This window comes from Coregonus lavaretus (assembly GCF_964263955.1).
Source record: "Coregonus lavaretus genome assembly, chromosome: 31".
Taxonomy (NCBI): domain Eukaryota; kingdom Metazoa; phylum Chordata; class Actinopteri; order Salmoniformes; family Salmonidae; genus Coregonus; species Coregonus lavaretus.
In genome coordinates, this window is record NC_140018.1 from 12,176,153 (window position 1) to 12,202,414 (window position 26,262).

Genomic DNA, 26,262 nt, shown 5'->3' on the forward strand with positions numbered 1-26,262 from the left:
ATCGACGGTAATCCTTCATTACTAGAACCTGATGCGGGTACTCTCTGACTGTTAGCTAGCTAGTATTTGCACTGTTATAATCCGAAAATGGACAACTCGGGGAAAGAGAAGGAAGCGATTCAGCTTATGGCTGACGCTGACAAGAAAGTTAAAACTTCTGGCTCGTTCTTGGGAGGCATGTTTGGGTAAGAACGCTGCAGTAGCAAGAACGATGTCAATACAGCTAACGTTAGCTAGCGCATCATCAGTAAGCATGCTAAATCAAACTCTCTGGGTATTATGTTTAGCTATCGTTAGATATTAATTATTGGCACCAGGCCATGTAGCTATATAATGCTACAAGAAGTCACTGTGACTATAGGTATTTAAGGGACATACCTCAGTCCAAGCATGCCATAGTAAACATGTATCATAAAAAGAACGCGCTAGTAGCTAGCTAGATCATCATGAAGTCTGAGTTTAGCCATTTGGCTAGCTAGCAATGCCATTGAGGCTTCTAATTAGCAAGCTGCCTAATGTTACCTAGTCAGCTAATCTAAACCTTGAAATATGCAGACAATGGCGATCTGTCAAATTTGGGCAGTGGATCTGATGTTAACTAGCTAACGTTACCTATGCATCTTTTGGATGATTTGTGGACATCCTGTACATTTAGCTACTGACACTGTCTACCACAAAGCAGCTAAATTAATCCCTTTTCAAGTGAATGTAAACAACTTAGCAGCCGGTCACGAATCTTGGGCCTGAGGCTGTGCCATGAAAGCTAGCTAAAACGGCTAAGGCCCAAATGGCAGGCTATTACTCTGCATACATACATTTTAATTGTTCTAGTTGCATTTTTTTTTACGCCTACTCACAAGATATAGGGTAATTTGATACAGCACACCAATTCGGTCTTGTCTTTTTTAATCCTTTCTATGAGTGTATATATCTATAAGTGTAATCCTATATGCCACCTTTGTGTGACATATTTATAAATGCATTTGCCAGTAATTTATTCCAATAGAATAGTAGGACCTAGGAGTAGGTGTCTGCCAATTCTAAGGCCACTGCAATGCAGGTCAGTCAGGTTAGTCCCTGGGGCATCTAGCCAGCCAGACTTGGGAGGATCCTATATTTAGCAGCCTATTGTTGCCTGTTGCCTGTCTGTCGGTACCATACAATATTAGTGAACAGAAGAATACTGTTGCATATGATACATTTGGTGTACATACACTAAGACTTACTGCATTCAGTTCCTGGCAGACATCCAATTGTCTTCTTAATTAAATGAAATGTCTCTCAAAGCAATGTAATGGGAGAGGTCTAAATCTGACACATCTTACTCTCCCTCATTAGAGAAAAGCCTCCCTATATGTCTGGCCTCAGGGTACAGCCTTTCTACTGTACTATATCAGTGGAAAACCATTAGGATCTTTCAGTTTTAGGTATATCCATTTGGCATCAGCAATGCGTTGTTACTGTGTGGATTGTCAGGAGAGTGTTTAATTTGGTACGATCAATGACTGAATATAATTTAACACTCTGTTTTTGACTGCAACTAGGCCATGTAGCTAGAAATCTAATCAACAGGAACAGCTGTCAAACTTGCAGCACGCCAGACATCAAATAAGGATGTCTGGTATGCTGCATCAAATAAGGACCGACATAGGGTCGGCATAGCCTGACATAGGGTCGGCATAGCCTGACATAGGGTCGGCATAGCCTGACATAGGGTCGGCATAGACTGCTTGATCTTGAATCTACACACAATAGAGGAACGCTGATGAAGGCTTTAAAAACCCTCTGCTTTCTATTAAACCGTGTGGTTGTTAGGCCTATGATGTTAGAAGGACTGGACTGAGTTGCTAATCACCAGCTGTGTACAATATGTCCTATTTATGTGAGTGATTGGGCAGGATTCAGTCAGATTGAGGACATTGATTTGAGTAGGCAGTGACACTGGGTATTGGATCAGTGAACTGTGGTGTGGACGGTGATTTCTGTTTTGATCAGGCTAAGGAGAGTGTGTGAGATGGGACTATGGCTCAGTGCGTTGTTGCTTTAAGTCTAAGAAGTAACCCACAACATGTCTACTCCACTGTCCACTGTATGCTCAGGGTGCCTGTATGATAAAGACAATAGCTTTTTTCGAGTGCATCCAAACCGTGATGTATCATCGGTAAATTGAGACAAGCTGACTGATCTACAAATAATATTGAGTAGTTATTTATGATGCAAGGTGATTTGTAGATTAAAAGTCGTCTGCAATGTCGAACGCACCCAAATGATGTCATCCTGGTCAGAGCATCATTCGTCTACAGCTGGAGGAAACACCCAGGGAGTCGGGTCTGGTAGTAGATCGCAGAGAGAAATCTATATCATCACCGTCCAACATCAGCTGACTGATGTCTTCACTCTAAGCAGCATAAGGGCCTGGTGAATAGAAAGTGCTTGGTTGATGAAAGCACTGCACTGCATTTTCTGGTATTTTCGACCACATTGTGTCGTGGTCTGTTAATCCTATGTATTTTTCTCTCTACAGCGGACCTCATAAAGTTGAGGAGGCATGTGAGATGTACTGCAGAGCAGCTAACATGTTCAAGATGGCCAAGAACTGGAACGGTACACTTCTGTCTGCTCTATTTCACACTAAACACGGTTGACCTTGATGGAATGATTCGCCCATTAGTCATTGCGTGTCATTGTGTGCATTTTTGACGAAGGTTGTAATTAAAACAAACGTTATTTAAATGCTGTCAGTTTAGGAAGACTCAGTTGTCCTTTTTCCAGTTGACTCTGTAGATAGGCGAGATGTCTGTAATTTCCAGTAGCCTACACGCATGGAAGACCATGGCAGTGTGTGCTGCCTGCTGCCCTCTGTGTGGCGGGAGGGAGTCATTGCAGTTTGGAGTCATTTTAGCTGTGTGATTGCATCTGTAGTAGCGCAGCACTATTCTTGGAGGGCCTCGAGGAACAAGGCCCAAAGAATGTTCTTCATGTTGCGGTTACGTGTGTGTCGTTCTGTCTCTCCAGCTGCTGGTAATGCGTTCTGCCAGGCGGCCCGGATCCACATGCAGCTCCAGAACAAACACGACTCGGCCACCAGCTTCATCGATGCAGGAAACGCCTTCAAAAAGTCTGACCCCAACGGTGAGACACACACCACACAATCAATCAATCAATCAATCAATCAATCAATCTAATGTGGTCAGCAAGCAGGGTAACATGATGAAATACATACAGTCCGTGCAGAAGATAGTAAAAAGAACCAGAGATGAACATACACCACACAATCAGTCACTAGACTGCAGTAATTCTCCCCAAACAGCCTGCTTTAACTTCCATTTTCTACATTTTTGTCCCTTATGAAAGCAGCAAATAACGTAGTGAATCTGATGTTGGGTGTTCATTTCTCAGGGCTAATAGAAGTCAGTGGGATGTGTCAGTCAGATAGATCCACAGGCAGCAGTGGGAGTTGAGGTTCTAGAACTGTAACTGGAGCAGACTGGGCTCTACGGAGAAGCAGGTCTACAGGGACAATTCCAGTCCTTTCTTAGTGACACACATGTGATAAGTCCCCGTCTCTTGTAGTGTGTCAGAAATCAGGCCACCCTGTATAGGTTGTCTGTTTGTATCTGACGTGGGCCAATCATATTCTTCCCCAGGGTTAGATCAGAGGAGATAGAGCCCTGCTATATTACTCTGACTATATTGCAAACCAATTGTATTTGAGTACCATACAATAACTATCTATTGAACTGAATGGAGTAGAATTGAGTAGCTCGCCAGTGCTCCCTCCTCTCCACCTTTGGTATGATTAATACTGTAGAGCTGTGGGGCTGGAGTCCCAACCCTGGGATGGTTATTATTGAGGTTAGTCTACCATGCTGTCTGACTGGAAGTGGATTTTATGAATAAACCCCGGTTGCCACCCACCCACCAGCAGTGGTGGTGATTGAATTATAGCCTACTGTACTGTAGCCTAGCATATATCCTCCTAGCTAGATTAAATACACAGCCAGCCACAAGGATAAATTATACGATTGAATATTATGTCACTTTGAACTAACCCTGGAGTACAATACAATTAATATTATTATATAGGATTTATGGCATTTCCAGATGATAACCTAAACCAGAGTATGTGAGCGGAGTTGAGCGGTCGGAAGTCCTTTCCAACCATTCCGCTAAAAAATGCTCCTCACTCACAGGAAAGAAACTGCCACTCCAAATTCGCTCCATTCATTAAAATCACAATTTAACCAACACCCATCAATGCTTGTGACTTACCTAGACCTACCATTTGGTTTTGAAGTATTGAAACCAAACCATATGATTTGAATGAAAAGTATTATTATAAACATGAAAAGTTGAATGTAAGAAGTGCTCATCATTTCAAATAGGCTACATGTCGTATTAAACAGCAAATAAACACTCTAAATAGGTCAGGAGCCAGACAGGGAGCCGAAGAAGGAACTGAATATCCTCTCCACACTTGCAGAGCCACTGGGGATGCTAAACACCCTTCTGGTCACTCTTACCAGGCTGGACAGGGATATAGTTTATTTTTATTTTTATAGGTAGTCCTAAAGGTCTTTAGGCAAAATAACCCAATCAAAACAGAAAGCTCCTTGAAAGTTGGAATATGCCAGGGCCTATTGGGACAAAATCAATTATGGCCTATTGTATATAGATAATAGAACAAAAATGAAGGAAACTTTTAAGAGATCGGATTTTTTGTTTATAAATACTTTGCTACACTGACACACTTAATTAGCTACCCACCTTGTTCCTTTATTTTAGCATGTGCACAAAGTAAGCACACCATCATGCTTTTAGGATAAGTGTCTTTTCAGATTCCACAATGATTCTTTAGTTGTGGACACTACATCACCGCACTCCCTCTCTTGGTCCTCATCTTTGTAAGTCACCTTAATTTTGCACCGCTGTGTTTTATTAGTTTCTTTATGAAAATATTTAGCTAACTCCATGACAGTAGCTAAAGCAAGGGGCTATAGCAGCACACAAGACTACAAATGCATGCTGGGCCGGGCATGCCGTGAAGTGAACGCTATTGGAGCGAATTTGGAACAGGCGAGAAGGCCGACGCTCTAGCCTCTGGCATCTCGCTCCGCGCTCCAGTCAAATTGGGCATGCTCTGCTCCACGCTCCAGCAAATTGGGCATGCTCTGCTCCTCGCTCCGCGCTCCAGTCAAATTGGGCACGCTCTGCTCCTCGCTCTGCTCCTCGCTCTGCGCTCCAGTCAAATTGGGCACGCTCTGCTCCTCGCTCCGCTCACATATTCTGACCTAAACTAAGAAAGGGGAATGGATGCTCAGAGGTGACAAAATAATCGTAATGCATTCATTGTGCTTTCATTCTTTACAGTTTTCAGAACCCTCCTTTTGGATGTGAACATTTTGACTCTGTTGTAATATGTATCTAACCTACTTTATCTAATACTGCCTCTGCCAGTCTAACTCTCCCCTCTTCCTTTAATGCTGCCAATAGAGGCTATCAAGTGCTTAAACGCAGCTGTTGATATATACACAGACATGGTAAGACAGACGCTCACAGACCGGGACATGCTTGGCCAGAACCATATAATGCATTGTCATGTGTCAACGTCATCACAGATTGTTTTACTTGTCAGGATTGATCCTTTTAGCCGTAGTTGTAAAAATGTTCTGATAATGCCTGTTCTCCTCTGTATTTCCAATGCTATTCTCTCACTAGCACCCTGCCTATAGTGTAGCCTAGCCCCCTTGAGGACGCTCCTCTCTCTCGGTTTCAAGAGGGTGATGTACTGTATTGTTAGTATGGAGTGGACACTCAATGTCTGACGAAGGCCATTTCAACTGCAACATGTAGGTTAAGTTAAAGGACTTGACTTTCTGTCTGTATACTTACAGCTGTATTTATGACTGGAGTGGCTCTTCTCCGTAACGTCAGTTAGTAATGATTTCTCTTCTCTGTCTAAAGCCACTTAGTAATGATCAGGACCCAGAGTATTTCCTGGTCTGGCCACATTAGTAAGGTAAAACTCCCGGCTCCAGTATTGATTCCTGTCCTGTGTTTTGCTCGTCCAGGGAAGGTTCACCATCGCAGCCAAACACCACATCACCATCGCAGAGATCTACGAGTCAGAACTGGTGGATATAGAGAAGGTACGTTTTAATGTTGTGTCGTAGTATATGGACTAATAAGGTGTTAGTCTGTGTATAGCAAGAGTAAAATACATGATATGGAATAGCTTACCAATTTCACAGTTTCATTTCCTTATTGGTGATTAAAAAAAATATATGTTGGTACATTAGAATGAAAATTCCTTTGCGTTTTCTTGATCTTTACTCAAAACTGTTTTGGTTTCCCATTCTCCCTGGTCCTGGTCTAGGCCATCGCCCACTATGAGCAGGCAGCAGACTACTACAAAGGAGAGGAGTCCAACAGTTCTGCCAACAAGTGTCTGCTGAAGGTGGGGGCCTACGCCGCTCAGTTGGAACAGTACGCCAAGGCCATCGAGATCTACGAACAGGTGTGTGTCCCACCTCTGCATGCATGCTTGTGTGTGCATGTGTGTGTCTGAACAGAAACTGATTTGTATATTAGTGGTTTCCCAATTAAATTGATGAACACAGTGAATCAACAATGTTTGTGTGCGTGTCTCTCCAGGTGGGATCCAGCACCATGGATAACCCCCTGCTGAAATACAGCGCCAAAGAGTACTTCTTTAAAGCCTCTCTATGTCACTTCATCGTGGATGAACTCAACGCTAAGGTCAGTTAGCAATTAGCAGCATCATGTCCACTAGACCAGAGGGTTCAGTCCTTTTCTGATTAAATGAAGCAGTAATCTATCATTCATTTCTGCAGCTTGCTGTGGAGAAGTACGAGGAGATGTTCCCAGCCTTTTCCGACTCAAGAGAGTGCAAACTGTTGAAGGTAGGTCAGTGACTCCATCGAAAGCCTTCTATTTGTTAATTGTATCCCTTTATGTCAGGGATCATCAACTAGATTCAGCCACGGGCAGATGTTTTTCTTAAACGGATGGTCGGGGGCCAGATATATTTGACAAAAAACATAATTTCAAACCTTGCTTACATTAGTATATGATCACGTCTCAATATGCGTGGGAATACTTTGGAACAGATTTCCGATTTGCTGGTGTTTTGAAAGTCTTATGTCCGCAATAAAAAATGTATAAAAGAAAACATTGTTTTATTTTTTGCTCAGAAAACTTGGGGGGCCAAATAAAATCACCTGTGGGCTTCCAGTTCAGGAGCACCGCTTTATGGTGTTGGTTAGGGTAATGGATTGAAGTTACAGTACAATGTGTACAGTTCATTAGATCGCAACGCACTTGCATAGTATGACGTATGTTGTCCACTACCAATGTAAAACACCTACCTCTGATGCACGACAGCCATTTTGCGGAAGCCACCTGACAACCTTAAATCACTGTTGTTTTACAGAAACTCCTGGACGCTCATGAGGAACAGAACTGCGAAGCTTTCACAGAAGCAGTAAGTCTTCATTTTGGATTGATTCACCAGGCTAACTGCTTTGTCGTTACTTATAATTGAATTGGTGAAAGCCAGGTCTCCAGTACATGTCTTTTCACGATTACAGTCATGCAAGATCAGTAATTATTTTAATGGGGGGAAAAAAGGATTGATTTCTTTTGTATTTGAACAGGTTCTTAGACTTCATCTTATTCCCTCCCTCCTCAGATTAAAGAGTTTGACTCCATCTCTCGTCTGGACCAATGGCAGACCACAATGCTGCTGCGCATCAAGAAGACCATCCAGGGGGACGAGGGGGACCTGAAGTGAGACTACACCGGGGGAACATATCACCACAGGGGCACACATCATGGCATGCCACCCCCTCTCCCCCCTTACTCCCTCATACCATATTGTTTTTGTGCAATGACTGTCCAGGTTCTTATATTTACAGTATGAGTTAGTTACAAGTTAACTTAAGCTGCAATTTGTAGGCCTATAGAGAATCTGTAGATGAGTATGTGTACCCTGTTAATTCTGAATGTTATAATGTTGAATTCTATTATATGAAGTTAATATCGCCAAACCCTAGTTAGGATGTGAATCTACAGTCATACCTCTTAATGGAGGATAGATGCTGTACATTTCCTGTTTAGTGGTGAGTAACCTCAGAGAAGGGCAGAGAGGCGTTCTACTAACGCATAATCACTGATGTTACTATTGAGAGCATAAACACTGCATGATTGTACAGTTGTAATTCATTATTCTATAGGTTCAGCATATGTGACTTATCTAGAAATTAGTATTTAAATATATTTAAAGATTACTTTTATGAGTTTGTGAGCATTTTTTTGATTTGTGAATGTATGATTATTTCCATTGTCTTTCCTTGGCTTCCAACTTAAATGTCTTAAAGGGATTTAAAAAGGAGATGTCCATTACTTCAATATCATAAATGGTTCTTGTAAACTAAAGTATTCCAGCCTGAGTGATGACAATTAATTGTTTCATATCCAAAACACCCAGGAAAAATGTATTCTTATTCTTGACAAGGACAATTGATACACATTAAAGTTAGACAATCAAGACATGACCAGAAAGCATATTGGAAATGCAGTATCCAAAGTTGGCTTTGTTTTTTTAAATATTTTTCCCATATCATTTCTTATTCTGTATTATTTACGAGGGTGTTCTCTACAAATATCATCTTTACAAATGTTTTGGTTAATCTGCCAATGTGAGGTGACTTCCTAATTCTGCTTGTAATTTTATTTTATTTTTTAATGCAGAGCCAGGAAAAAAGCAAAGAAAGTCCCTTGCCCTCTTGTCAGAGCAGTGTCACTTCTAAACTCCAGCGTGTTATTTCAGTGTAACTCATGTCGATGTGTTGTGAAGTTGTAACCATGTTGGTGTATACTAGTGCACCGTCCTGCTGGCCACTAGCAGAGCTGCATGTCATTGTGTGTGTAGTTTATAGCAGTCAGCCTGCATATCAAGCTTCTTTCAGATAGCATAGTGCTCTTCTTTTTATTTGGTCTGAGAATGAACAGAAATAAAGACATATCTATCATGTTCTCTGTTAAGTCTCAGTACTGATATTGCTGTTTGTCGAAAACACAAAATGGAAAACCCATCTGAAGACCTACAATCCACTCAGTTTGAATATGAAATGTACACTATCGCTCAAAAGTTTTAGAACACTTACTCATTCAAGGGTTTTTCTTTATTTTTACAATTTTTTTACATTGTAGAATAATAGTGAAGACATCAAAACTATGAAATAACACATGGAATCATGTAGTAACCAAAAAAGTGTTAAATCAAAATATATTTGAGATTCTTGATGACACCTTGATGACAGCTTTGCACACTCTTGGCATTCTCTCAACCAGCTTCACCTGGAATGCTTTTCCAACAGTCTTGAAGGAGTTCCCATATATGCTGAGCACTTGTTGGCTGCTTTTCCTTCACTCTACGGCCCGGTCCGACTCATCCCAAACCATCTCAAATTGGTTGAGGTCGGGGGATTGTGGAGGCCAGGTCATCTGATGCAGCTCTCATTGGTAAAATAGCCCTTAGACAGCCTGGAGGTGTGTTGGGTCATAGCCCTTTTGAAAAACAAATGATAGTCCTACTAAGCCCAAACCAGATGGGATGGCGTATCGCTGCAGAATGCTGTGGTAGACATGCTGGTTAAGTGTGCCTTGAATTCTAAATAAATCACAGACAGTGTCACCAGCAAAGCACCATAACACCTCCTCCATGCTTCACGGTGGGAAATACACATGCAGAGATCATCCGTTCACCCACACCGCGTCTCACAAAGACCTGGCGGTTGGAACCAAAAATCTCCAATTTGAACTCCAGACAAAAGGACACATTTCCACCGGTCTAATGTCCATTGCTTGTGTTTCTTGGCCCAAGCATGTCTCTTTTTATTATTGGTGTCCTTTAGTAGTGGTTTCTTTGCAGCTATTCGACCATGAAGGCCTGATTCACACAGTCTCCTCTGAACAGTTGATGTTGAGATGTGTCTGTTACTTGAACTCTGTGAAGCATTTATTTGGGCTGCAATTTCTGAGTCTGGTAACTCTAATGAACTTATCCTCTTCAGCAGAGGTAACTCTGGGTCTCCCATTCCTGTGGCGGTCCTCATGAGAGCCAGTTTCATCGAGAGCCAGTTTCATCATAGCGCTTGATGGTTTTTGCGACTGCACTTGAAGAAACGTTCCATATTGACCTTCATGTCTTAAAAAGTAATGATGGACTGTCGTTTCTCTTTGCTTATTTGAGCTGTTCTTGCCATAATATGGACTTGGGTCTTTTACCAAATAGGGCTATCTTATGTATACCCCCCCCCCTACCTTGTCACAACACAACTTTTTGGCTCAAACGCATTAAGGAAAGAAATTCCACAAATTAACTTTTAACAAGGCACACCTGTTAATTGAAATGCATTCCAGGTGACTACCTCATGAAGCTGGTTGAGAGAATGCCAAGAGTGTGCAAAGCTGTCATCAAGGCAAAGGGTGGCTATGTGAACCTCAAATATAAAATATATTTTGATTTCTTTAACACTTTTTTGGTTACTACATGATTGCATATGTGTTATTTCATAGTTTTGATGTCTTCACTATTATTCTACAATGTAGAAAATAGTAAAAATAAAGAAAAACCCTTGAATGAGTAGGTGTTCTAAAACCTTTGACCGGTAGTGTACATTAATTTGATGAGGTGATCAACGTGTAAAATGTAAACCAAACAAATGCATGCTGGAAACCATGAATGAAGCTTACTTAGGCCGGGATTCAGTGAGATCGCGGGTTATAGGCGTTGAGGCTTTTAAAGACAATATCGAATTGAGCCAACATATGCAGCGTTTACCGTGAATGGGATCTCCGCAAACGTGGGAACATTGCCTTTAAAAGCCTGAATCCTCAGAATGAATCCTCGCCGTAGTTTCAAAAAGACAACCTCAAAACCCTTCGTCAACAGGGTCGAGGACAGACAAACTATGAATTCAGACCCAATAATTAGACGATATACACAGTGTACAAAACATTAAGGACACCTTCCTAATATTGAGTTGCACCCACCCTTTTGCACTCAGAACAGCCTCAATTCATCGGGCATGGACTCTACAAGGTGTCGAAAGTATTCCACAGGAATGCTGGCCCATGTTGACTCCAATGCTTCCCACAGTTGTCAAGTTAGCTGGATGTCCTTTGGGTGTTGGACCATTCTTGATGCAAACGGGAAACTGTTGAGCGTTAAAAACCCAGCAGCGTTGCAGTTCTTGACACAAACTGGTGCGCCTGGCACCTACTACCATACCCCGTTCAAAGGCACTTCAATCTTTTGTCTTGCCCATTCAACCTCTGAATGGCACACATACACAATCCATGTCTCAATTGTCTCAGGGCTTAAAAATCCTTATTTACCCTGTCTCCTCCCCTTCATCTACACTGATTGAAGTGGATTTAACAAGTGACAATAAAGGATCAAAGCTTTCACCTGGTCAGTCTATGTCATGGAAAGAGCAGGTGTCAATGTTTTGTACACTCAGTGTGCATTCAAATACACACAATGACCTACACCACAGTATCTTCAGTGGACACCTCCATGTCTTCCACAGTACCAATGTCCTCTGTTACACTGTGTTGTCCCTCAGTGGAGACTGTCTGTGTCTCAGTCTCCAGTTCTGATGTCTGCACTGTAACACACTCCTGCTCAGAGATAGGGGCACACTGCCTCCTCAGGATCCGCAATGGCTGTCATCTCTGAACCAGGCCCAGCTTCCGAATCTGAAGCCAGGATGGTTTGTGACACTGCAGTTTCCAGCACAGGTGGGGTCGAAATAGTGGAGGTCTCCGTAACGGAAACTGGGGCAAACATGGCGCCGGGGACAGAGAGACACGAGAGAGACACGGTCTGGATAGGGAGGGGACCGGAGGACGACGAGGAAACAGGGATGGAGTGAGACACCATGACAGGGATAGAGGACACGGAGAAGGGGACAGAGACAGTGGATCCATCCAGAGAGATGACACCGGCCCCGTCTGTATTGGCGATGGGAAGGTGGGTCCCTGCCGGAATCTCTGTCTGGATGACCGTAAACCCACCCAGGGTGGTGTGGCTGACCAGAGTGATGGTCCCTGGGTCGCCCCAGTTGGCTGAAAGGGTGATGGGCTCACCAGGTACCAACATGGCCCCCTCCTGGAGCCTACCTCCAGCTCCACTCTCCCCCTCCACCTCTCCAACCACTACATTCTCTACTTTAACCTTCCTACCAGGGCATCTGGGTTTCTTAGTCTTTACCTCCATGTTGTCCTTCAGGACCACCAGGTAGTTCTTCCATGGAGTGTTTTGGTCGTGAGTCTGTGGATTGAAGAGCACGTCTTCAGGCTTTTGCAGCACAGATTAATGTCTCCAAAATAACTTATTACACTTATAATAATTCTACTTATTATGTTAGTATGAAAACTAGAAGGTGTAGTAACGTACCATGGTGTGTCTGTGTACGGTGGACAGGTGTAGTAACGTACCATGGTGTCTGTGTACGGTGGACTAGTGTAGTAACGTACCATTGTGTGTCTGCGTACAGTGGACTAGTGTAGTAACGTACCATTGTGTCTGTGTACGGTGGACTAGTGTAGTAACGTACCATTGTGTGTCTGCGTAAAGTGGACTAGTGTTGTAACGTACCATTGTGGACTAGTGTAGTAACGTACCATTGTGTCTGTGTACAGTGGACTAGTGTAGTAACATACCATTGTGTGTCTGCGTACAGTGGACTAGTGTAGTAACGTACCATTGTGTCTGTGTACGGTGGACTAGTGTAGTAACGTACCATGGTGTCTGTGTACAGGGGACTAGTGTAGTAACGTACCATGGTGTCTGTGTACGGTGGACAAGTGTAGTAACGTACCATGGTGTCTGCGTACAGTGGACTAGTGTAGTAACGTACCATTGTGTCTGTGTACGGTGGACTAGTGTAGTAACGTACCATGGTGTCTGTGTACAGTAGACTAGTGTAGTAACGTACCATTGTGTGTCTGTGTACGGTGGTCAAGTGTAGTAACGTACCATTGTGTCTGTGTACGGTGGACTAGTGTAGTAACTTACCATTGTGTGTCTGAGTACAGTGGACTAGTGTAGCAACGTACCATTGTGTCTGTGTACGGTGGACTAGTGTAGTAACGTACCATGGTGTCTGTGTACGGTGGACTAGTGTAGTAACGTACCATTGTGTGTCTGTGTACGGTGGTCAAGTGTAGTAACGTACCATTGTGTCTGTGTACGGTGGACTAGTGTAGTAACTTACCATTGTGTGTCTGCGTACAGTGGACTAGTGTAGCAACGTACCATTGTGTCTGTGTACGGTGGACTAGTGTAGTAACGTACCATGGTGTCTGTGTACGGTGGACTAGTGTAGTAACGTACCATTGTGTGTCTGCGTACAGTGGACTAGTGAAGTAACGTACCATGGGGTGTCTGTGTACGGTGGACTAGTGTAGTAACGTACCATGGTGTCTGTGTACAGTAGACTAGTGTAGTAACGTACCATGGTGTGTCTGCGTACAGTGGACTAGTGTAGTAACGTACCATGGTGTCTGTGTACGGTGGACTAGTGTAGTAACGTACCATGGTGTGTCTGCTTACAGTGGACTAGTGTATTAACGTACCATTGTGTCTGTGTACGGTGGACTACTGTAGTAACGTACAATTGTGTGTCTGCGTACAGTGGACTAGTGTAGTAACGTACCATGGTGTGTCTGTTTACGGTGGACTAGTGTAGTAACGTACCATGGTGTATGTGTACGGTGGACTAGTCTAGTAACGTACCATGGTGTGTCTGTTTACGGTGGACTAGTGTAGTAACGTACCATGGTGTCTGTGTACGGTGGACTAGTGTAGTAACGTACCATTGTGTCTGTGTACGGTGGACTAGTCTAGTAACGTACCATGGTGTGTCTGTTTACGGTGGACTAGTGTAGTAACGTACCATGGTGTATGTGTACGGTGGACTAGTGTAGTAACGTACCATGGTGTATGTGTACAGTAGACTAGTGTAGTAACGTACCATGGTGTGTCTGCGTACAGTGGACTAGTGTAGTAACGTACCATGGTGTCTGTGTACGGTGGACTAGTGCAGTAACGTACCATGGTGTGTCTGCTTACAGTGGACTAGTGTATTAACGTACCATTGTGTCTGTGTACGGTGGACTACTGTAGTAACGTACGACTGTGTGTCTGCGTACAGTGGACTAGTGTAGTAACGTACCATTGTAGTAACGTACCATTATGTATGTGTACGGTGGACTAGTGTAGTAATTTACCATTGTGTGTCTGCGTACAGTGGACTAGTGTAGTAACGTACCATTGTGTCTGTGTACGGTGGACTAGTATAGTAACGTACCATGGTGTCTGTGTACGGTGGACTAGTGTAGTAACGTACCATGGTGTCTGTAACGGTGGACTAGTGTAATAATGTACCATTGTGTGTCTGCGTACAGTGAACTAGTGTAGTAACGTACCATGGTGTATGTGTACGGTGGACTAGTGTAGTAATTTACCATTGTGTGTCTGCGTACAGTGGACTAGTGTAGTAACGTACCATTGTGTCTGTGTACGGTGGACTAGTATAGTAACGTACCATGGTGTCTGTGTAAGGTGGACTAGTGTAGTAACGTACCATGGTGTCTGTAACGGTGGACTAGTGTAATAATGTACCATTGTGTGACTGCGTACAGTGAACTAGTGTAGTAACGTACCATGGTGTCTGTGTACGGTAGACTAGTGTAGTAACATACCATGGTGTCTGTAGACGGTGGACTAGTGTAGTAATGTACCATGGTGTCTGTAAACTGTGGACTAGTGTAGTCACGTACCATTGTGTGTCTGTGTATGGTGGACTAGTGTAGTAACGTACCATGGTGTCTGTGTACGGTGGACTAGTGTAGTAACGTACCATGGTGTCTGTAACGGTGGACTAGTGTAATAACGTACCATTGTGTGTCTGCGTACAGTGAACTAGTGTAGTAACATACCATGGTGTCTGTGTACGGTAGACTAGTGTAGTAACATACCATGGTGTCTGTGTACGGTGGACTAGTGTAGTAACGTACCATGGTGTCTGTGTACAGTGGATTAGTGTAGTAACGTACCATTGTGTGTCTGTGTACGGTGGACTAGTGTAGTAACGTACCATTGTGTGTCTGTGTACGGTGGACTAGTGTAGTAACATACCATTGTGTCTGCGTACAGTGGACTAGTGTTGTAACGTACCATTGTGTCTGTGTACGGTGGACTAGTGTAGTAACGTACCATGGTGTCTGCGTACAGTGGACTAGTGTAGTAACGTACCATTGTGTGTCTGCGTACAGTGGACTAGTGAAGTAACGTACCATGGTGTCTGTGTACGGTGGACTAGTGTAGTAACGTACCATGGGGTGTCTGTGTACGGTGGACTAGTGAAGTAACGTACCATGGTGTCTGTGTACAGTAGACTAGTGTAGTAACGTACCATGGTGTGTCTGCGTACAGTGGACTAGTGTAGTAACGTACCATGGTGTCTGTGTACGGTGGACGAGTGTAGTAACGTACCATTGTGTGTCTGCGTACAGTAAACTAGTGTAGTAATGTACCATTGTGTCTGTGTACGGTGGACTAGTGTAGTAACGTACCATGGTGTCTGCGTACAGTGGACTAGTGTAGTAACGTACCATTGTGTGTCTGCGTACAGTGGACTACTGTAGTAACGTACCATGGTGTCTGCGTACGGTAGACTAGTGTAGTAACGTACCATGGTGTGTCTGTGTATGGTGGACTAGTGTAGTAACGTACCATGGTGTCTGTGTACGGTGGACTAGTATAGTAACGTACCATGTTGTCTGTAACGGTGGACTAGTGTAATAACGTACCATTGTGTGTCTGCGTACAGTGAAATAGTGTAGTAACGTACCATGGTGTGTCTGCGTACAGTGGACTAGTGTAGTAACGTACTATGGTGTGTCTGCGTACAGTGGACTAGTGTAGTAACGTACCATTGTGTCTGTGTACGGTGGACTAGTGTAGTAACGTACCATGGTGTATGTGTACGGTGGACTAGTCTAGTAACGTACCATGGTGTGTCTGTTTACGGTGGACTAGTGTAGTAACGTACCATGGTGTCTGTGTACGGTGGACTAGTGTAGTAACGTACCATTGTGTCTGTGTACGGTGGACTAGTCTAGTAACGTACCATGGTGTGTCTGTTTACGGTGGACTAGTGTAGTAACGTACCATGGTGTATGTGTACGGTGGACTAGTGTAGTAACGTACCATTGTGTATGTGTACAGTAGACTAGTGTAGTAACGTACCATGGTGTGTCTGCGTACAGTGGACTAGTGTAGTAACGTACCATGGTGTCTGTGTACGGTGGACTAGTGCAGTAACGTACCATGGTGTGTCTGCTTACAGTGGACTAGTGTATTAACGTACCATTGTGTCTGTGTACGGTGGACTACTGTAGTAACGTACGATTGTGTGTCTGCGTACAGTGGACTAGTGTAGTAACGTACCATTGTGTCTGTGTACGGTGGACAAGTGTAGTAACGTACCATTATGTATGTGTACGGTGGACTAGTGTAGTAATTTACCATTGTGTGTCTGCGTACAGTGGACTAGTGTAGTAATGTACCATTGTGTCTGTGTACGGTGGACTAGTGTAGTAACGTACCATGGTGTCTGTAACGGTGGACTAGTGTAATAATGTACCATTGTGTGACTGCGTACAGTGAACTAGTGTAGTAACGTACCATGGTGTCTGTGTACGGTAGACTAGTGTAGTAACATACCATGGTGTCTGTAGACGGTGGACTAGTGTAGTAATGTACCATGGTGTCTGTAAACTGTGGACTAGTGTAGTCACGTACCATTGTGTGTCTGTGTATGGTGGACTAGTGTAGTAACGTACCATGGTGTCTGTGTACGGTGGACTAGTGTAGTAACGTACCATGGTGTCTGTAACGGTGGACTAGTGTAATAACGTACCATTGTGTGTCTGCGTACAGTGAACTAGTGTAGTAACATACCATGGTGTCTGTGTACGGTAGACTAGTGTAGTAACATACCATAGTGTCTGTGTACGGTGGACTAGTGTAGTAACGTACCATGGTGTCTGTGTACAGTGGATTAGTGTAGTAACGTACCATTGTGTCTGTGTACGGTGGACTAGTGTAGTAACTTACCATTGTGTGTCTGCGTACAGTGGACTAGTGTAGCAACGTACCATTGTGTCTGTGTACGGTGGACTAGTGTAGTAACGTACCATGGTGTCTGTGTACGGTGGACTAGTGTAGTAACGTACCATTGTGTGTCTGCGTACAGTGGACTAGTGAAGTAACGTACCATGGTGTCTGTGTACGGTGGACTAGTGTAGTAACGTACCATGGGGTGTCTGTGTACGGTGGACTAGTGTAGTAACGTACCATGGTGTCTGTGTACAGTAGACTAGTGTAGTAACGTACCATGGTGTGTCTGCGTACAGTGGACTAGTGTAGTAACGTACCATGGTGTCTGTGTACGGTGGACTAGTGTAGTAACGTACCATGGTGTGTCTGCTTACAGTGGACTAGTGTATTAACGTACCATTGTGTCTGTGTACGGTGGACTACTGTAGTAACGTACAATTGTGTGTCTGCGTACAGTGGACTAGTGTAGTAACGTACCATGGTGTGTCTGTTTACGGTGGACTAGTGTAGTAACGTACCATGGTGTATGTGTACGGTGGACTAGTCTAGTAACGTACCATGGTGTGTCTGTTTACGGTGGACTAGTGTAGTAACGTACCATGGTGTCTGTGTACGGTGGACTAGTGTAGTAACGTACCATTGTGTCTGTGTACGGTGGACTAGTCTAGTAACGTACCATGGTGTGTCTGTTTACGGTGGACTAGTGTAGTAACATACCATGGTGTATGTGTACGGTGGACTAGTGTAGTAACGTACCATTGTGTATGTGTACAGTAGACTAGTGTAGTAACGTACCATGGTGTGTCTGCGTACAGTGGACTAGTGTAGTAACGTACCATGGTGTCTGTGTACGGTGGACTAGTGCAGTAACGTACCATGGTGTGTCTGCTTACAGTGGACTAGTGTATTAACGTACCATTGTGTCTGTGTACGGTGGACTACTGTAGTAACGTACGATTGTGTGTCTGCGTACAGTGGACTAGTGTAGTAACGTACCATTGTAGTAACGTACCATTATGTATGTGTACGGTGGACTAGTGTAGTAATTTACCATTGTGTGTCTGCGTACAGTGGACTAGTGTAGTAACGTACCATTGTGTCTGTGTACGGTGGACTAGTATAGTAACGTACCATGGTGTCTGTGTACGGTGGACTAGTGTAGTAATGTACCATGGTGTCTGTAACGGTGGACTAGTGTAATAATGTACCATTGTGTGTCTGCGTACAGTGAACTAGTGTAGTAACGTACCATGGTGTATGTGTACGGTGGACTAGTGTAGTAATTTACCATTGTGTGTCTGCGTACAGTGGACTAGTGTAGTAACGTACCATTGTGTCTGTGTACGGTGGACTAGTATAGTAACGTACCATGGTGTCTGTGTACGGTGGACTAGTGTAGTAACGTACCATGGTGTCTGTAACGGTGGACTAGTGTAATAATGTACCATTGTGTGACTGCGTACAGTGAACTAGTGTAGTAACGTACCATGGTGTCTGTGTACGGTAGACTAGTGTAGTAACATACCATGGTGTCTGTAGACGGTGGACTAGTGTAGTAATGTACCATGGTGTCTGTAAACTGTGGACTAGTGTAGTCACGTACCATTGTGTGTCTGTGTATGGTGGACTAGTGTAGTAACGTACCATGGTGTCTGTGTACGGTGGACTAGTGTAGTAACGTACCATGGTGTCTGCGTACAGTGGACTAGTGTAGTAACGTACCATTGTGTGTCTGCGTACAGTGGACTACTGTAGTAACGTACCATGGTGTCTGCGTACGGTAGACTAGTGTAGTAACGTACCATGGTGTGTCTGTGTATGGTGGACTAGTGTAGTAACGTACCATGGTGTCTGTGTACGGTGGACTAGTATAGTAACGTACCATGTTGTCTGTAACGGTGGACTAGTGTAATAACGTACCATTGTGTGTCTGCGTACAGTGAAATAGTGTAGTAACGTACCATGGTGTGTCTGCGTACAGTGGACTAGTGTAGTAACGTACTATGGTGTGTCTGCGTACAGTGGACTAGTGTAGTAACGTACCATTGTGTCTGTGTACGGTGGACTAGTGTAGTAACGTACCATGGTGTATGTGTACGGTGGACTAGTCTAGTAACGTACCATGGTGTGTCTGTTTACGGTGGACTAGTGTAGTAACGTACCATGGTGTCTGTGTACGGTGGACTAGTGTAGTAACGTACCATTGTGTCTGTGAACGGTGGACTAGTCTAGTAACGTACCATGGTGTGTCTGTTTACGGTGGACTAGTGTAGTAACGTACCATGGTGTATGTGTACGGTGGACTAGTGTAGTAACGTACCATTGTGTATGTGTACAGTAGACTAGTGTAGTAACGTACCATGGTGTGTCTGCGTACAGTGGACTAGTGTAGTAACGTACCATGGTGTCTGTGTACGGTGGACTAGTGCAGTAACGTACCATGGTGTGTCTGCTTACAGTGGACTAGTGTATTAACGTACCATTGTGTCTGTGTACGGTGGACTACTGTAGTAACGTACGATTGTGTGTCTGCGTACAGTGGACTAGTGTAGTAACGTACCATTGTGTCTGTGTACGGTGGACAAGTGTAGTAACGTACCATTATGTATGTGTACGGTGGACTAGTGTAGTAATTTACCATTGTGTGTCTGCGTACAGTGGACTAGTGTAGTAACGTACCATTGTGTCTGTGTACGGTGGACTAGTGTAGTAACGTACCATGGTGTCTGTAACGGTGGACTAGTGTAATAATGTACCATTGTGTGACTGCGTACAGTGAACTAGTGTAGTAACGTACCATGGTGTCTGTGTACGGTAGACTAGTGTAGTAACATACCATGGTGTCTGTAGACGGTGGACTAGTGTAGTAATGTACCATGGTGTCTGTAAACTGTGGACTAGTGTAGTCACGTACCATTGTGTGTCTGTGTATGGTGGACTAGTGTAGTAACGTACCATGGTGTCTGTGTACGGTGGACTAGTGTAGTAACGTACCATGGTGTCTGTAACGGTGGACTAGTGTAATAACGTACCATTGTGTGTCTGCGTACAGTGAACTAGTGTAGTAACATACCATGGTGTCTGTGTACGGTAGACTAGTGTAGTAACATACCATAGTGTCTGTGTACGGTGGACTAGTGTAGTAACGTACCATGGTGTCTGTGTACAGTGGATTAGTGTAGTAACGTACCATTGTGTGTCTGTGTACGGTGGACTAGTGTAGTAACGTACCATTGTGTGTCTGTGTACGGTGGACTAGTGTAGTAACATACCATTGTGTCTGCGTACAGTGGACTAGTGTAGTAACGTACCATTGTGTCTGTGTACGGTGGACTAGTGTAGTAACGTACCATGGTGTCTGCGTACAGTGGACTAGTGTAGTAACGTACCATTGTGTGTCTGCGTACAGTGGACTAGTGAAGTAACGTACCATGGTGTCTGTGTACGGTGGACTAGTGTAGTAACGTACCATGGGGTGTCTGTGTACGGTGGACTAGTGAAGTAACGTACCATGGTGTCTGTGTACAGTAGACTAGTGTAGTAACGTACCATGGTGTGTCTGCGTACAGTGGACTAGTGTAGTAACGTACCATTGTGTGTCTGCGTACAGTGGACTAGTGAAGTAACGTACCATGGTGTCTGTGTACGGTGGACTAGTGTAGTAACGTACCATGGGGTGTCTGTGTACGGTGGACTAGTGAAGTAACGTACCATGGTGTCTGTGTACAGTAGACTAGTGTAGTAACGTACCATGGTGTGTCTGCGTACAGTGGACTAGTGTAGTAACGTACCATGGTGTCTGTGTACGGTGGACTAGTGTAGTAACGTACCATGGTGTCTGCGTACAGTGGACGAGTGTAGTAACGTACCATTGTGTGTCTGCGTACAGTGGACTAGTGTAGTAATGTACCATTGTGTCTGTGTACGGTGGACTAGTGTAGTAACGTACCATGGTGTCTGCGTACAGTGGACTAGTGTAGTAACGTACCATTGTGTGTCTGCGTACAGTGGACTAGTGTAGTATCGTACCATGGTGTCTGTGTACGGTGGACTAGTGTAGTAACGTACCATTGTATCTGTGTACGGTGGACTAGTGTAGTAACGTACCATGGTGTCTGTGTACGGTGGACTAGAGTAGTAACGTACCATTGTGTCTGTGTACGGTGGACTAGTGTAGTAACGTACCATTGTGTGTCTGTGTATGGTGGACTAGTGTAGTAACGTACCATGGTGTCTGCGTACGGTGGACTAGTGTAGTAACGTACCATGGTGTCTGTGTACGGTGGACTAGTGTAGTAACGTCCCATTGTGTGTCTGCGTACAGTGGACTAGTGTAGTAACGTACCATGGTGTCTGTGTACGGTGGACTAGTGTAGTAACGTACCATTGTGTCTGTGTACGGTGGACTAGTGTAGTAACGTACCATTGTGTGTCAGTGTACGGTGGACTAGTGTAGTAACGTACCATGGTGTCTGTGTACGGTGGACTAGTGTAGTAACGTACCATGGTGTCTGTAACGGTGGACTAGTGTAATAACGTACCATTGTGTGTCTGCGTACAGTGAACTAGTGTAGTAACATACCATGGTGTCTGTGTACGGTAGACTAGTGTAGTAACATACCATAGTGTCTGTGTACGGTGGACTAGTGTAGTAACGTACCATGGTGTCTATGTACAGTGGATTAGTGTAGTAACGTACCATTGTGTCTGTGTACGGTGGACTAGTGTAGTAACTTACCATTGTGTGTCTGCGTACAGTGGACTAGTGTAGCAACGTACCATTGTGTCTGTGTACGGTGGACTAGTGTAGTAACGTACCATGGTGTCTGTGTACGGTGGACTAGTGTAGTAACGTACCATTGTGTGTCTGCGTACAGTGGACTAGTGAAGTAACGTACCATGGTGTCTGTGTACGGTGGACTAGTGTAGTAACGTACCATTGGGTGTCTGTGTACGGTGGACTAGTGTAGTAACGTACCATGGTGTCTGTGTACAGTAGACTAGTGTAGTAACGTACCATGGTGTGTCTGCGTACAGTGGACTAGTGTAGTAACGTACCATGGTGTCTGTGTACGGTGGACTAGTGTAGTAACGTACCATGGTGTGTCTGCTTACAGTGGACTAGTGTATTAACGTACCATTGTGTCTGTGTACGGTGGACTACTGTAGTAACGTACAATTGTGTGTCTGCGTACAGTGGACTAGTGTAGTAACGTACCATGGTGTGTCTGTTTACGGTGGACTAGTGTAGTAACGTACCATGGTGTATGTGTACGGTGGACTAGTCTAGTAACGTACCATGGTGTGTCTGTTTACGGTGGACTAGTGTAGTAACGTACCATGGTGTCTGTGTACGGTGGACTAGTGTAGTAACGTACCATTGTGTCTGTGTACGGTGGACTAGTCTAGTAACGTACCATGGTGTGTCTGTTTACGGTGGACTAGTGTAGTAACATACCATGGTGTATGTGTACGGTGGACTAGTGTAGTAACGTACCATTGTGTATGTGTACAGTAGACTAGTGTAGTAACGTACCATGGTGTGTCTGCGTACAGTGGACTAGTGTAGTAACGTACCATGGTGTCTGTGTACGGTGGACTAGTGCAGTAACGTACCATGGTGTGTCTGCTTACAGTGGACTAGTGTATTAACGTACCATTGTGTCTGTGTACGGTGGACTACTGTAGTAACGTACGATTGTGTGTCTGCGTACAGTGGACTAGTGTAGTAACGTACCATTGTAGTAACGTACCATTATGTATGTGTACGGTGGACTAGTGTAGTAATTTACCATTGTGTGTCTGCGTACAGTGGACTAGTGTAGTAACGTACCATTGTGTCTGTGTACGGTGGACTAGTATAGTAACGTACCATGGTGTCTGTGTACGGTGGACTAGTGTAGTAATGTACCATGGTGTCTGTAACGGTGGACTAGTGTAATAATGTACCATTGTGTGTCTGCGTACAGTGAACTAGTGTAGTAACGTACCATGGTGTATGTGTACGGTGGACTAGTGTAGTAATTTACCATTGTGTGTCTGCGTACAGTGGACTAGTGTAGTAACGTACCATTGTGTCTGTGTACGGTGGACTAGTATAGTAACGTACCATGGTGTCTGTGTACGGTGGACTAGTGTAGTAACGTACCATGGTGTCTGTAACGGTGGACTAGTGTAATAATGTACCATTGTGTGACTGCGTACAGTGAACTAGTGTAGTAACGTACCATGGTGTCTGTGTACGGTAGACTAGTGTAGTAACATACCATGGTGTCTGTAGACGGTGGACTAGTGTAGTAATGTACCATGGTGTCTGTAAACTGTGGACTAGTGTAGTCACGTACCATTGTGTGTCTGTGTATGGTGGACTAGTGTAGTAACGTACCATGGTGTCTGTGTACGGTGGACTAGTGTAGTAACGTACCATGGTGTCTGTAACGGTGGACTAGTGTAATAACGTACCATTGTGTGTCTGCGTACAGTGAACTAGTGTAGTAACATACCATGGTGTCTGTGTACGGTAGACTAGTGTAGTAACATACCATGGTGTCTGTGTACGGTGGACTAGTGTAGTAACGTACCATGGTGTCTGTGTACAGTGGATTAGTGTAGTAACGTACCATTGTGTGTCTGTGTACGGTGGACTAGTGTAGTAACGTACCATTGTGTGTCTGTGTACGGTGGACTAGTGTAGTAACATACCATTGTGTCTGCGTACAGTGGACTAGTGTTGTAACGTACCATTGTGTCTGTGTACGGTGGACTAGTGTAGTAACGTACCATGGTGTCTGCGTACAGTGGACTAGTGTAGTAACGTACCATTGTGTGTCTGCGTACAGTGGACTAGTGAAGTAACGTACCATGGTGTCTGTATACGGTGGACTAGTGTAGTAACGTACCATGGGGTGTCTGTGTACGGTGGACTAGTGAAGTAACGTACCATGGTGTCTGTGTACAGTAGACTAGTGTAGTAACGTACCATGGTGTGTCTGCGTACAGTGGACTAGTGTAGTAACGTACCATGGTGTCTGTATACGGTGGACGAGTGTAGTAACGTACCATTGTGTGTCTGCGTACAGTGGACTAGTGTAGTAACGTACCATTGTAGTAACGTACCATTATGTATGTGTACGGTGGACTAGTGTAGTAATTTACCATTGTGTGTCTGCGTACAGTGGACTAGTGTAGTAACGTACCATTGTGTCTGTGTACGGTGGACTAGTATAGTAACGTACCATGGTGTCTGTGTACGGTGGACTAGTGTAGTAATGTACCATGGTGTCTGTAACGGTGGACTAGTGTAATAATGTACCATTGTGTGTCTGCGTACAGTGAACTAGTGTAGTAACGTACCATGGTGTATGTGTACGGTGGACTAGTTTAGTAATTTACCATTGTGTGTCTGCGTACAGTGGACTAGTGTAGTAACGTACCATTGTGTCTGTGTACGGTGGACTAGTATAGTAACGTACCATGGTGTCTGTGTACGGTGGACTAGTGTAGTAACGTACCATGGTGTCTGTAACGGTGGACTAGTGTAATAATGTACCATTGTGTGACTGCGTACAGTGAACTAGTGTAGTAACGTACCATGGTGTCTGTGTACGGTAGACTAGTGTAGTAACATACCATGGTGTCTGTAGACGGTGGACTAGTGTAGTAATGTACCATGGTGTCTGTAAACTGTGGACTAGTGTAGTCACGTACCATTGTGTGTCTGTGTATGGTGGACTAGTGTAGTAACGTACCATGGTGTCTGTGTACGGTGGACTAGTGTAGTAACGTACCATGGTGTCTGTAACGGTGGACTAGTGTAATAACGTACCATTGTGTGTCTGCGTACAGTGAACTAGTGTAGTAACATACCATGGTGTCTGTGTACGGTAGACTAGTGTAGTAACATACCATGGTGTCTGTGTACGGTGGACTAGTGTAGTAACGTACCATGGTGTCTGTGTACAGTGGATTAGTGTAGTAACGTACCATTGTGTGTCTGTGTACGGTGGACTAGTGTAGTAACGTACCATTGTGTGTCTGTGTACGGTGGACTAGTGTAGTAACATACCATTGTGTCTGCGTACAGTGGACTAGTGTTGTAACGTACCATTGTGTCTGTGTACGGTGGACTAGTGTAGTAACGTACCATGGTGTCTGCGTACAGTGGACTAGTGTAGTAACGTACCATTGTGTGTCTGCGTACAGTGGACTAGTGAAGTAACGTACCATGGTGTCTGTATACGGTGGACTAGTGTAGTAACGTACCATGGGGTGTCTGTGTACGGTGGACTAGTGAAGTAACGTACCATGGTGTCTGTGTACAGTAGACTAGTGTAGTAACGTACCATGGTGTGTCTGCGTACAGTGGACTAGTGTAGTAACGTACCATGGTGTCTGTATACGGTGGACGAGTGTAGTAACGTACCATTGTGTGTCTGCGTACAGTGGACTAGTGTAGTAATGTACCATTGTGTCTGTGTACGGTGGACTAGTGTAGTAACGTACCATGGTGTCTGCGTACAGTGGACTAGTGTAGTAACGTACCATTGTGTGTCTGCGTACAGTGGACTACTGTAGTAACGTACCATGGTGTCTGCGTACGGTAGACTAGTGTAGTAACGTACCATGGTGTGTCTGTGTATGGTGGACTAGTGTAGTAACGTACCATGGTGTCTGTGTACGGTGGACTAGTATAGTAACGTACCATGTTGTCTGTAACGGTGGACTAGTGTAATAACGTACCATTGTGTGTCTGCGTACAGTGAAATAGTGTAGTAACGTACCATGGTGTGTCTGCGTACAGTGGACTAGTGTAGTAACGTACTATGGTGTGTCTGCGTACAGTGGACTAGTGTAGTAACGTACCATTGTGTCTGTGTACGGTGGACTAGTGTAGTAACGTACCATGGTGTATGTGTACGGTGGACTAGTCTAGTAACGTACCATGGTGTGTCTGTTTACGGTGGACTAGTGTAGTAACGTACCATGGTGTCTGTGTACGGTGGACTAGTGTAGTAACGTACCATTGTGTCTGTGAACGGTGGACT

The 26,262-nt window shown here is 44.2% G+C and overlaps 2 protein-coding genes across 4 annotated transcripts in view; one reads left to right on the forward strand and one right to left on the reverse strand.

The window, feature by feature from the left end:
• Positions 1 to 9,055, forward strand: LOC311106853 (beta-soluble NSF attachment protein-like). 3 transcript variants are annotated; one of them, XM_084149227.1, is made up of 10 exons: positions 1 to 185; positions 2,525 to 2,604; positions 3,016 to 3,132; positions 5,494 to 5,540; positions 6,072 to 6,149; positions 6,377 to 6,517; positions 6,655 to 6,759; positions 6,855 to 6,923; positions 7,454 to 7,504; positions 7,712 to 9,055. In XM_084149227.1, the coding sequence occupies exons 1-10, from the start codon at positions 88 to 90 to the stop codon at positions 7,811 to 7,813; spliced, it is 888 nt and encodes a 295-aa protein (XP_084005353.1). In that variant the 5' UTR covers positions 1 to 87; the 3' UTR covers positions 7,814 to 9,055. The 3 variants fall into 3 exon arrangements, with proteins under 3 accessions (XP_084005353.1, XP_084005352.1, XP_084005354.1); XM_084149226.1 differs by lacking the exons at positions 1 to 185; positions 2,525 to 2,604 and having other exon boundaries at positions 2,788 to 3,132; XM_084149228.1 differs by lacking the exons at positions 1 to 185; positions 2,525 to 2,604; positions 5,494 to 5,540 and having other exon boundaries at positions 2,941 to 3,132.
• gzf1 (GDNF-inducible zinc finger protein 1) overlaps positions 4,705 to 26,262 on the reverse strand; it is a 27,998-nt gene continuing 6,440 nt past the window's right edge. The window contains exons 7-9 of the mRNA XM_084149225.1: positions 12,302 to 12,361; positions 5,893 to 6,131; positions 4,705 to 5,296 (exon numbers count right to left, since the gene is read on the reverse strand). Coding sequence (XP_084005351.1) covers positions 6,126 to 6,131; positions 12,302 to 12,361 — 66 coding nt within the window. The 3' untranslated portion in view covers positions 4,705 to 5,296; positions 5,893 to 6,125. The remainder of the gene's footprint in view (positions 5,297 to 5,892; positions 6,132 to 12,301; positions 12,362 to 26,262) is intronic.